Genomic DNA, 13,438 nt, shown 5'->3' with positions numbered 1-13,438 from the left:
ACTATATCCAAAGTATTGAGATAAACACTTTATATGTTTTGAGTCACTGAATTATCACAGAACAGCTAAGGATGTCATCTTATTTATATAGAATTTCCCCACACTTCTGGGAGGCAGTAGAGAGCAGGGACTATATGCGTGCAGTATCTGGGGTACCCCACTAGTGCTTTGGACAGAGTAACTGCTCAGCATGTGTAGTTGAATGGAGTTCATCTGGGTTATAAGTTTATTGTTCAAAATACTTTAAAAAGTCTAGACACAATACCTTATTACGTTTACCACCAGGGTTAAAAATAAAGTTAAAAATGAAATGTAGTAACCCTCCCTGTAATGCTCTGATTTCAGGCCCTTGGAAGGAAATATGTGATTAGGATGTCACTGACAGGGGACCCTTGTGTGAGGGGAAGAAATAATTTTGCCATTCCCATTTCATTCCTGGCTCAGTCTGCCACTCACATACAAAATTCTTTCTCCACATATTTCCTATCACTGAAGTCAAAGCCTTTCCAGGCTCTACTTGCCATATAATGACAATGAGTCACAGATCCCAGTGAGGTGTCCTGTTTGGGATGGGTTCTCCATTTTTACCAAAGCAGCGTATTGTGCTTTCCTTGACAGACTGGTGGTACCAACATTCCCATTTTGGTGTCTTTCCTTTCCATTAAGCAGGGGGCTCTTTTTCAGTTTCTAAAGGATGCAATTTAAATTCTAGACACTAGGTGGCGCAACAGAACTTTTATTAAATTTTCTCTTATTTCTGGTAATTTAGTGGTAGAGGCAAAATGTGATTTCCCTAGCATTTAATTTGATAAAACGTATTTAAAAATCAATATAAAAATAATAAATCATCAGAAATGAGGGGAAATTGCCCAACCTCATAGAAATGAATCACTCCTTGTTAGGTTAATACTTGAGCTTGGGCTGGAAAAACATGCAATCTGAAAGGAAGAGAATTATTTTTGTGAACAATTTTCAAAAAATGACTATTCATCTCTAAGCTCTTTAGAAACTCTGATCACCCCATGTAGAAGTAGCAGATCTTACTAATTAACCATAGTTGATTGAAGCAAAGTTTTGGTGAAATTCTGTGACTTTAATTCTACCTGCTTTGATTAAGAGGGAGAAAAAAAAAACACATGAGATTCAAGGTCTTTTCTTAGTAGGAGAATAGCACAGTGTGTGTGAAATTAGGTATCTGGTGTGAAACTAACTGGCATGCCAAGTCTAAGTCTGTGAAAATCACCAAAGGATGGCCTTGAGCTTACATTGCTTTTTTTTTTTTTTTTTTTTAACATTACATTGCTTTTTGACTCTAGGGAAAATTCTCAGCGTCTTATCACTTATCCAGACAGGGCTGGTGGAGAACTGAAAGGTGGCTTCATTGAAGGGTTAAGACTGTAGACTGTAGCATAAGAAAAATCAGTGCTCAAACCCTGTCCCGTTGCTTCTAGCTCTTTGGCCTCAGTCAGGTAAGTAGTTTGTACTTTCTGTAAAATGGGGTTGGGGTTGGGGTGGGGGTGGGGTGGTCATAAACCTTTTCTCAGAGGCTTGCTGTGAGAATTAATTGAGAGAAGGTAACAAAGAAGAAAACACAGTGTAGCACACAATGAGAACTCAGTAAATAGCAGCTATTAGGTTTGAGAAGATACAAGTATCAATTTTAAAATTGGGGGGACTTCCTTGGTGGTCCAGTGGTTAGGACTTGGCACTTTCACTGCCGTGGCCCTGCGTTCAATCCCTGGTCAGGGAATTAAGATCCTAAAAGTCATAGAGTGCGGCCAAAAAAAAAAAAAAAAGGAAAAAAAAATTGGTCTTAGCAACAGCTTGGTTTCTTTGACAATTATATTCCGTACAGCTTGACAGTGTTTGGGGGGCTGTGACGGTTAACTTTGTGTCAACTTGGCTAGGCCATGGTACTCAGATATTTGGTCAAATACAAGTCTAAATGTCATTGTGAAGGTGGTTGTTTTTTTTTTGTTTTTTTTTTTTTTTTTGCGGTACACGGGCCTCTCACTGTTGTGGCCTCTCCCGCTGCGGAGCACAGGCTCTGGACGCACAGGCTCAGCGGTCATGGTTCACGGGCCCAGCCGCTCTGCGGCATGTGGGATCCTCCCGGATTGGGGCACGAACCCGTGTCCCCTGCATCGGCAGGCTGACTCTCAACCACTGCGCCAGCAGGGAAGCCCGTGAAGGTATTTTTTAGTTAAGATTAACATTTAAATCAGTAAACTTTCAGTAAAGCAGGGTACACTCCGTTATGTGGGTCAGCCTCATCCAATCAGTTGAAGGCCTTAAGAGAAAAAAGTCTGAAGTTCCCTGAGGAAGAGGGAATTCTGCTTCTAGACTGTCTTTGGACTTGAGCTGCAACATTAACACTTCCCAGGTTCTCCAACATGCTGACCTGTCCTGAAGGTTTTAGACCTGTCAGTCCTCATGATTGCATGAGCCAGTTTTTAAAATAAATCTCTTTCCCTGTCTCTCTCTCCCCCACCTTCTCTCTCTCTCTCTCTCTCTCTCTCTATATATATATATATACACACACACACACACACACACACACACACACATATCTCACTGATTCTGTTTCTCTGGAGTACCCTGACTAATACAGGGGCCATGTGAGTATTGGGTATAGCAAGGTATATGGTGACAGTACTGGGAATGAAGGATCATGGACAGTATGGACCTCCTTCATGTAACATTGTCCATATTATAATTTGTGATACTCCAGCATTACTTATATTACTTTTGTTAAAGCATTAGGATACTCACTGTTCCACTAATATATAAACAAGTTTCACAAGGCTAAAAGGAAAGAAATATAAGCACATTGTCCTTTTTGGAGTATTAAAAATGGAATACAATGCACAATTAAAGTTACAGACATATTTCTGGAAAAACTGAAGCAAGTTTATTTAGCATAGAATTATTATCTGGTGCTGCATTGCAAACAAATTCTACTACATCTATATCCCTTCACAAATTTACAAAATGGAGAAAAGTCCTTGTGAAATTTTTGACTGAAGGTCCAAGATACAAACTTAAAATATTCTTTAGGACATCTTAAACTAGGTATTTGTGAGTTAAATGATTTTCAAGTACCTTTAACTTATCCTAATCCTGAAGATTGGGAAGACACAAAGCATGCCTGCTAGCCTCCAATCTTGGTGTCAGATCTCTCTGTCTCTTTCTCTGTCTCTCTCTCTGTCTCTTTTTTCTGTCTCTTTCTCTCTCTCTTCCTGCCTGCCTGCCTTTTAAAGATCTGGAAGATTCATTTTCAGGGAGAATTCAAGATATGGAGGCTTTCAGCAGTTGAGTCACCCTTCTTTATTATCCCTGGATATTCTGATTTATTCAAAGTGTCCCCATTCTTTGTCTTTATAAAACTGAAATCTGTGCTGTCGGTTTCCTCCTTTCCAGCTTCCTTGGCCTATAGGATTGGGCCCACACACTATAGCCTGGCTTCAGTTGACCTTTCTAGATTCATCTTTTGTTGTCACCCCATGTTTTGGTCCTAATGAGTGATAATGAGGCTCCTGCCCGGGAGCCTCCCCCTTTTCACTCTGAAGCTTCCTGAGCATCCTCTGGGCACACACGCTCCAAAGGTTTCCTCCTTTGTGCCTCAGCCCCTTGAGGCCATAGGTGGCTCTCAGTGAACGGTGACTGAATCAGAAGCAACACGAGTCAACTGGGTATAATTTATGAGGTAAGCATGTAAGATCCCTAGTCAGCATATTTCCTCCCTAAGAAAATAACAAATTTGTACAAACCACTAAGACTGTCTTAGCAAGATTTAGAAAAGAAATAAATTTAGAAAGCTTCCATACCTGCTTATTTTCTACTTCATTTGGCTTTAGGTAAAAAAATAATTTTTTCATTTAACAGAAATATAAATGGAAATGGTTTCTTTCTGGAAGGAGCTACATCTTTAATGGAAATGTCAGGAAAGAATGAATCTATATTTATGTACGTTAGCAACATGTGAAGATTTAACATTTTTTTCTCAATCAGATGTTGCTGATTTTATGGATTTCCAAAAATATATGTAAAAACAAAGGAAAAAACTCTGAGGTTGAAAACTGATAACTTCCCAGATCAGAGATAACCCCATAAAAGTCACTGGTATATAATTTAAAGCTTTTATTTTCTTTAAAATGTAGCTGGTTCTCACTTATTCTCATTTATTCTCAATTAAGCTAGTCCTTAAGTTGTAAAAAATTTTATAGCATTTAAAAATACTGTTAATTTAGCCTTGTGGCTTTCATACCTTTTTTGACCGTAACTTGTAGTAACAAAGACATTTACATTGTGCCCAGTACACACATAGATATGTATATGTGTATCACAAAAATAAATAACTGAAACAAAAATTTTGTAATACAGTGCTTACCCTTACTTATGTGTGAGGCACTCTGATATTTTCTTGTCTACTTTATATGCTGTTTGTGACCCATTTAATTGAATTCATGATCCCTAAATGAATTGCAAGCTGCAGCTTGAAAACCATTTATCTAGATGAGCCTGTTAACCAAGGTAGAAATTCCTTTCCCAGTCTCCCTGGTAGAAGATCAGAAAACTGTTTGAATACATTCCGTGGTGCTTCTACCTCACCAGAGCTTCCACTGTGGCACTCGCACTAGAAATTGGGAACCACTTTCCAATTAGGAAACTCCTTTCTTATAATCTCCAGGAATTGACCCCAGGGCATCCTCCCTCCCATCCCCTCTCTTCCTTCCTAAGGCCGTTTAGGACACTGTACGGTAACCTAACATCGAGGGTGACTCTGCCTAACCATTTTACCATACAGAGTCTGCTTCTTCATCTTGCCCAAAATGGTATCGATTATGTATTTTCAAGGCATATCTTTCTGTCTGGGTTACATAATAGGGGATAATATCTAGTCCCTAGCTTAAAATCCATCAATATGTTGATTTGCCCAAATTTATGGCTCCAGCTTGGACCTCTCCTCTAAACTCAGATTTATTTATCAAACTGCCTACATGACATTCCATCTAAAGTCTAACTCTCACCTCAAACCAACACATCCAGAAACAGTCTATTTCTACCCTCGTCACCCTACACTTACTCTAAAATTTCCTATTTTGCAAATGGTATCTTTGTTCCTCAGCTTAAATCCTGAATCATCCTTCATTTCTGTCTCTCTCTCCCTTCACAAAATCAAACAGCAAAAACTGTGGGCTCTTCCTTTGAATACATCCAATATTTGGCCACTTTTTAACTCTGCTCCTACTATTCTGGGTCTGATCACCATCATCCCTATAGACGTCTAAAGATGTTATCCCTCTTTGGCCTCCCTGACTTCCATATTTGCTCCACAGAGCAGGAAAAAATCCCTTTCAAACAGATCTCAAGTAGATCATCTTCTGCTCAAGATCTTTAGTGGGTTTTGCATCTCAGAGTACAATCCAAATTTTATGCTACAGCCTCCAAAGCCCTCCATTAACTTGCCCCCTGACTCATCCTTCCTGTTTTTACTTTCCTCTGACTACTCTTGCTTTACATCACTCTGCCTTTGCTCCAGCCTCCCAGATCAGGGCTTCATCTTGTCCATCCTCCTGTAATATTCCCTCTCTGTCTATCCCTCCTCTCCCACTCCCAATATCTGCATAGCTCACTCCCTTGCATCCTGAAGTCCTCTGCCCAGATGCTCAATTGCACTTCATTAGAACAGACATTTCATGCCCAGTACCTCCCTCATCCTCTTTAATCTGTTTAATTTTGTTCATAGCATTATCACCTTCTCACATATTATATATATTTTTTTCATTCCTCTCTTTTGGAATTTAAGCCCCATGTGTGCAAGTATTTGTTTTTAGAAGTTGAATTCCTAGTGGCTAATATGGTGCCTGGAACATAGTAGGAACTTAATAAATGTTCGTTGAATGAATTAATTAAATAGACGAATCAGTAAATGCCACACACAGAATAAGTGTTAGGTGAGAAAAACTTCCATATAGTATAATGCATTGAAGAGAGGGCAGAAAATTAAAAACATTCAAAACATTAAAATTTTCTTTGCTATACATTTTTTCTTTTAAAAAAAACCCTCTAAATTTGAATTTGGCCATGTAAAAAATCTAAATCCTAAGCATTTGTATTGGAGACATGATTAGGCATGATTCTCTGACTGTCAGGCCAAACCAGAGCTAATCTGGGGCCTGATTTGCCATGCATTGCCAAGGCATATTCGTAAATGGGAGATGACATGTGTAGTAGCAAAGATATAGAGCTGTAGAATTTAATTATATTTAAATTAATGCAAGAAGACCTTGAAGAACTCTTCTTCTTTGACACCAGTTAGGAGAGAGAGGCTTCTAAACAAGTCATCTGCTGAAGAGAGATCCGTAGTTTATTTGATTCTAATTTCACATAAATTCTCTAGATTATTTTGATGTTGTAAACATAAAGGCAAAAAAACCATAAATGCTGTATTCAGCAAGAGCTTTTTTGTTTGTTTTGGTTTTTTTTCCAATAAGAATAATAGTTTATTTTATATCAGAACAATGGAGGACAGATGACAGGGAGACAATATAGTGTAAATGCTCAAAGAACAAATTATCAACCAAGAATTCAGCAAGAGCTTTGATTTTTACAGAGTAATTGATACGGTGCCTTCCTATGAATTGGAAAAACACTTGCCTTGAACAAGTCGACTTTGCTGATGATGCTGAAGTTCACATCAATGGTGAGGGCTAACTGCATTGTAGTTGGCAGTGTCTCAAGTAGGTCAGATTCATCTTCATAAAGATAAACACATCAATCCATAAAGGAGAATAATTAAGGAAAAAACATCAAAGTTCAAGGACAATTAAAAAAATAAAGGAAACAAAATATCAACTCTTTTTATAAACAGCTGCATCACAGTCTATATTTTCATTGCTTCTATTGGACATACATACTTATCATAATAGCACTATTACTTGCATGAAAGAAAAGAAGTATTTTCAATATTGGTGACATAATAGTTCTGAATAATTCCAGAATTTTGTGTTTGCTGAAATTTTAAAGCTTAGTGATGATGGGACAAAGGCTAGCGAACAAACTGGGATGGGAAAAGGATCTAGTTCCTATCTTCTGATTCTGCAGACCAGCCCTAACATCCTAAGGATGGCAAAGAATAATGAATACTGTGTAGCTTACAGAGTCCTGACATGATCTTATTGGACCCTCATGACAACCCTAAGGATAAGTATTCTTACTCCTACTTTCTGGAAAGAAGAAACAAAAGGGGAACTGAAACTCAGAGAGGCTGTAAGTGATTTACTCATCTGTGCATAAGTGGTGGGTGGCTGAGCTGGGAGTGGAATCTAAAGAAGAAATCTGTTAAGTGAGTAAATTCAAATTATTGTTATTTACTTGCTTATTAACTCAATGAAGTATGTGAATACATTAAAGATTTTTCTACATGTGAATTAAATGATGGGCCTTCAGGCTGATAAAATGGTCCATGAATAAAACTGCCCATTTTTAGTCTACAGTATATTATGGGTTTCTGAGAGCTGATTACTTTTGATGTTTTCTTGCATCCATTTAGAAAAGAAAAAAAAATTCTATACTATATCCTTATTTTGATTCCAACATTGGTTCTAAGTATGAAAATCTTTTCTATAAAAACACAGCTCCTTGTTTCCAAGCGTTTTTTTCTTCTAGTTCCTTCCTAAATGAAGGAGTTGGAGCAGTGTCCACAGGGACAGAGGGAAGGAGCCTGTTACTGCCCCTCTTCCTCCCTGCTTGAGATGCCCGCAGGAATAGCTGTGTATGTTTAAGAAAAAAGTTTGTTGTTTTTGTCATTTAGATTCAGGAAGAGGTTCTAAACCTGTGGTTGGAACCTCTTAAGACTGGCAGAAAGGAGAAGATAAGGTCCTACCGTCAACAACCAGTGATTCTTACCTGCTTCTAAGAAACTTTGTTTTGTTTTTGTTTTTTGAATTTTATTTTACTTAGTTTTTATACAGTAGGTTCTTATTAGTTATCCATTTTATACATATTAGTGTATATATGTCAATCCCAATCTCCCAATTCATCACACCACCACCACCAGCGCCCTGCTACTTTCCCCCCTTGGTGTCCATATGTTTGTTCTCTACATCTGTGTCTCAATTTCTGCCCTGCAAACTGGTTCATCTGTACCATTTTTCTAGGTTCCACATATATGCATTAATATACGATATTTATTTTTCTCTTTCTGACTTATTTCATTCTGTATGACAGTCTCTATATCCATCCATGTCTCTACAAATGACTCAATTTCATTCCTTTTTATGGCTGAGTAATATTCCATTGTATATATATGCCACATCTTCTTTATCCATTCATCTGTTGGTGGGCATTTAGGTTGCTTCCATATCCTGGCTATTGTAAATAGTGCTGCAATGAACATTGCGGTGCATGTGTCTTTTTGAATTATGGTTTTCTCTGGGTGTATGCCCAGTAGTGGGATTCTGGGTCATATGGTAGTTCTTTTTTTAGTTTTTTAAGGAACCTCCATACTGTTCTCTGTAGTGGCTGTATCAGTTTACATTCCCACCAACAGTGCAAGAGGGTTCCCTTTTCTCCACACCTTCTCCAGCATTTGTTGTTTGTAAATTTTCTGATGATGCCCATTCTAACTGGTGTGAGGTGATACCTCATTGTAGTTTTGATTTGAATTTCTCTAATAATTAGTGATGTTGAGCAGCTTTTCATGTGCTTCTTGGCCATCTGTATGTCTTCTTTGGAGAAATGTCTGTTTAGGTCTTCTGCCCATTTTTGGATTGGGTTGTTTGTTTTTTTAATATTGAGCTGCATGAGCTGTTTATATATTCTGGAGATTAATCCTTTGTCTATTGATTCGTTTGTAAATATTTTCTCCCATTCTGAGGGTTGTCTTTTTGTCTTGTTTGTAGTTTCCTTTGCTGTACAAAAGCTTTTAAGTTTCATTAGGTCCCATTTGTTTATTTTTGTTTTTATTTCCATTATGCTAGGAGGTGGATCAAAAAAGATCTTGCTGTGATTTATGTCAAAAAGTGTTCTTCCTATGTTTTCCTCTAAAAGTTTTATAGTGTCCAGTCTTACATTTAGGTCTCTAATCCATTTTGAGTTTATTTTTGTGTATGGTATTAGGGAGTGTTCTAATTTCATTCTTTTACATGTAGCTGTCCATTTTTCCCAGCACCACTTATTGAAGAGGCTGTCTTTTCTCCATCATATATGCTTGCCTCCTTTCTCATAGATTAATTGACCATATGTGTGTGGGTTTATCTCTGGGCTTTCTATCCTGTTCCATTGATCTATATTTCTGTTTTTGTGCCAGTACCGTATTGTCTTGATTACTGCAGCTTTGTAGTATAGTCTGAAGTCAGGGAGTCTGATTCCTCCAGCTCACTTTTTCTTTCTCAAAATTGCTTTGGCATTTGGGGTCTTTTGTGTTTCCATACAAATTGTGAAATTTTTTGATCTAGTTCTGTAAAAAATGCCATTGATAATTTGATAGGGATTGCATTGAATCTGTAGATTGCTTTGGATAGTATAGTCATTTTCACAATATTGATTCTTCCAATTTGGGAATTGCATTGTAATTTGCATTCTGAGGGCAGTAGCTTTATTGGCTTCTCAGTAGCACTAATTCCTAGTTTTATATGGTGAGGAGCAAACTAAAAGTTGAATCTGATTATTGTCAACTAGCGCATTAACTTACTTTACATCTTTAGTAAACATTATTTTTAACTCCAGTGTTATAGTCCTAATAGTAGACACCATGAATGATTAAGGAACTATTAGAGGAGACCTGTAGCAGGTTGAAAATGGCTTGAAAGATTGCTGTTCTGAGTACTCACTGTGCTCTGGGAAGAGGATGATATCACAGAGAGAGCAAGGGTTTGGAGGAGAACAGGTGCATGTCTCAGTTCCGTTTAGGCCATTTGTCTAAGGCCTCTGTGTCCTTGGCCAATTTTTTCAGTTAGGAGCTTCCATTTCCTTGTCTCCTAAGAGGGGGTTGATGACACCAAATTTTCCCCATTTTTTTTTTTGATGAAGATTATATGAGCTAATGTGTGTAATATCTAGCATCTGGTGGGCACTAAATAAAATTTAGCCTTTGCTCTTGAAGGATTTGCATAACCCGTAAGTTATGTCTGAATATTTAAGGAAAAAAAGCCCATGGTATTAAATTAATGCTTTAAAGATTATTTGGTTGTTTCCCAATCTTTTTCAAATCCAGTTAGTTGCCATTGCTGCCTTATAGGATTTTCATTATAGGACATGTTTTACAGGGTTTTAGTCAGTAATTTGCCGTGCTTACCTAGCATTCTTTGAGAGTCCCATGTATATTTATACCAAGTCCTGACCCGATTCTGCACAATCTTAGGAATGGAATAAGTGTTCATGTAGGCAATGGTATGATCCATGCAGGTGCGGAAGTTGCTCTGATTGGCTGTAGCTGCCCCAATTACATCTTGCATCTAAAACCACAAACATGGTCACTCCACACCCAGCAGAGGAAGTGGCAGAGTTACTATAAGCCCAGTTGAATTAAAAGTTCTCACATGATACATTCTATTCTAATCCCTGACTACTTGATTTTTAACACACTGATATTGGGTCCTACTTTCAGCCATTTACCTATAAAATATTGGGCAAATCGTATCCTCTTTCTGACCCAGTAAGGACAATAGAACCTGTTTTACCTACCATGTGAGGTTTCTGTGAGGATTCAGTCACATAATGCATGTGACTGCACACAATCTTCTTTGCAAACTTGTATATTACTGCAAAGATGTTAGTTGAGATTTTAAAAATTATATAGCTGTGCTTATGCAAGAAATGTGCAAAGAAAGTTGAGCAATTACCTGGCAGAACGGCTAGTCCATTTTGGTGAGTCTCGCTTAGAAAGCATCCTTCATAGATTTTGCAGTGTGGCTGGCTATATAGACTCAATTCATCACGAAATTGCAACCTCTATACTTCCCTTTGTGTTGCTTAGACAGATAGAATCAAATCTCATTATGCTTAAGGCATAGTATTCAGCAGAAGTTGAAATGTGCTGAAATTACTGAAGCATCATCTACTGCTGTGACAATACTTAAGGAACTGTCAGGTTTTAGTTCTCGGATGTTTATAACTCAGCCATGAAAACCCACTCTAGGTTAAAAGCTGATCTTTAAGGTCTCAGCACAGAAAAGATATATAGCTTTACTCTTCGTCTCACATAGAGGGAAGCAAGTGGTTGTAAATTTGCTTTGACTATGGGTTTATAATACAGAGGAAAACCTGGGCGTCACTTTCGCTCATTCATTCGAGTAGCTGAGTCTTTTCTGCTTATGGAAAAACTACTCATTTTTTGAGATCTAGATCAAATGGCTCTTTTATTGTGATGCCTTCCTCGGTTTCCATTTCAGAGTTAATAGGTTATTCTGCTTGTCAAAAGTGTCTGCCGAGTAGCTATGCAGAGAGTCAAACTGGATACTTTTTCAGTTTCTAACCTACTCCTCGAGGGCTGTTCTTCAACAACCTCAGTTCCTAGATCTCCTTTTTCCAAGCCATTTCTGACAGATGATGAACATTACCCAGTCACCTAAGGCCTTGAGAACTGGGAGATCAGAGATTGGGTTGGGAAAGTTAATAGAGTTTTAAATTGGGATCCAAGGACAATTAAAAGCGTTATTGATCAGTGTTGGGGGCGGATAATTTGTAGTGACAGTAATCTGAATGTTTTATGTGCAATGCTGAATTTTGATGGTGCAGATGAAGAAGACATATATTCTATGATGTGTGTTCCAGATTAGAGGAAGAAAAGGTCACTCTCTCTGAGTTGTATGTGAGAATAGAATATTGCAGTTAAAATGAGATGATCACATCCAGGGTGTAGTTCTTGGCGTGGTTATATATGGAAATTTTGAACAAGTGGAGGTTTTGTCCAGGGCTTTCTTACTTTCATTTCTAACTGTTCTCCTTCTCTGCACCTTTATTTAATTCACTGTGAGAGTTAAGGCACAAATCTCTATCTCCTGCCTCAATCTTTCTTTTTGGCTCTAGTCCTACATGTTTAGTGGCTTGATATTCTTGTTCCTTGGGTCCTCAAAGTCATTGTAGGGCTTCCGTGGTGGCGCAGTGGTTGAGAGTCCGCCTGCCGATGCAGGGGACACGGGTTCGTGCCCCGGTCCGGGAAGATCCCCCATGCCACGGAGCGGCTGCGTCGGTGAGCCATGGCCGCTGAACCTGCGCGTCAGGAGCCTGTGCTCCGCAACGGAAGAGGCCACAACAGTGAGAGGCCCACGTACCGCAAAAAAAAAAAAAAAAAAAAAAAAGTCACTGTAAAGGCAGGTGCAGTGTGGGGTATAAAGCTGCCCTTTCAAACTTTCATGTGCATATGAATCACCTGAAGATCCTATTAAAATGCAAATTCTGACTCAGTAGGTAAGGGGTGAGGCCTGAATTTTGAATTTCCCAGGTGATGCTTCTACTGTTAGTCCAAAGACCACTTTGAACAGAATTTTAACTGGAGCTGGACATAGTTTTTAATCTTGTAAAAATTTCCTTGGACATAGTAAGTGCTAAATACATGTTAGATTTTACTATTTTTATCAATATGATATGGCCTTATCATATGACTATGAATTACATGTATGAATTAGGGTTGTCTCTTAATCTCTTTAAACTGGGGTTGACTCAACTGCAAAACTGAGAAAACATTGAAGGGGGTCTGGCTACCTCACATATATTTTATAAAAATTTATTAAATAATATGATTTTTGCCATTTATATTCAAATTAATTGCATTTCTCTATAAACAAGCTTCCTATTTTCTTTTTAATATTTATTTATTTATTTATTCATTTGGTTGCACCGGGTCTTAGATGCGGCAGGCAGGCAGGCAGGCTCCTTAGTTGTGGCATGCATGTGGGGGGAATCAAACCCAGGCCCCCTGCATTGGGAGCATGGAGTCTTATCCACTGCACCACCAGGGAAGTCTCCGCAAGCTTCCTATTTTCAATCACTGTTAATGTAATCTCCCCAGGCAGTAAGATTATAATTTGTGCTTGTAGTTTTTAACTGCTTGGTGTTCATTTTCCAAACCTAAACGTTTTCTAAATAGAGTTTCCTTAACAGTCTCTCTCTCTATTCGATTACCATGTTCAGGCTGAAGTTGCCATATCCCTGAGCACCATGTTTTTTTATTTTCTGTATTTTGATTCTTTGATTTCTGGGACTATCCCTCCCAGAGTTAGCTGATTCCTAAAGATAGCAAGCTACTGGGAGTGTGCCTTTCATATGCAAAATAGCCATCCCTGAACCCATACTCCCAACAGCCTTCTTTATTGGGCTCTCATATTCTAGGCTACTATCCACCTGCCCCAATTACTCCAGGGCCAGGTACCAGACAACTAGAGACAGTCCCTACACCCCAGAGCCTGCTGAAATTATCCGAACTCACCAATCT

The 13,438-nt window shown here is 38.4% G+C and overlaps 1 protein-coding gene across 1 annotated transcript in view; it reads right to left on the bottom strand.

Moving 5' to 3' along the window:
- CNGB3 (cyclic nucleotide gated channel subunit beta 3) overlaps nt 1-13,438 on the bottom strand; it is a gene marked incomplete at both ends in the record, with an annotated part of 142,091 nt that overhangs the window by 34,367 nt on the left and 94,286 nt on the right. Inside the window, 2 exons of the mRNA XM_082674669.1 lie at nt 6,661-6,758; nt 10,301-10,460. Of these exons, the coding sequence (XP_082530795.1) occupies nt 6,661-6,758; nt 10,301-10,460 (258 nt within the window). The remainder of the gene's footprint in view (nt 1-6,660; nt 6,759-10,300; nt 10,461-13,438) is intronic.

This window comes from Grampus griseus (assembly GCF_964374135.1).
Source record: "Grampus griseus genome assembly, chromosome: 17".
Lineage (NCBI taxonomy): Eukaryota > Metazoa > Chordata > Mammalia > Artiodactyla > Delphinidae > Grampus > Grampus griseus.
Note: the sequence above shows the minus strand (reverse complement) of the source record. Positions and strands in the feature narration are given on the sequence as shown.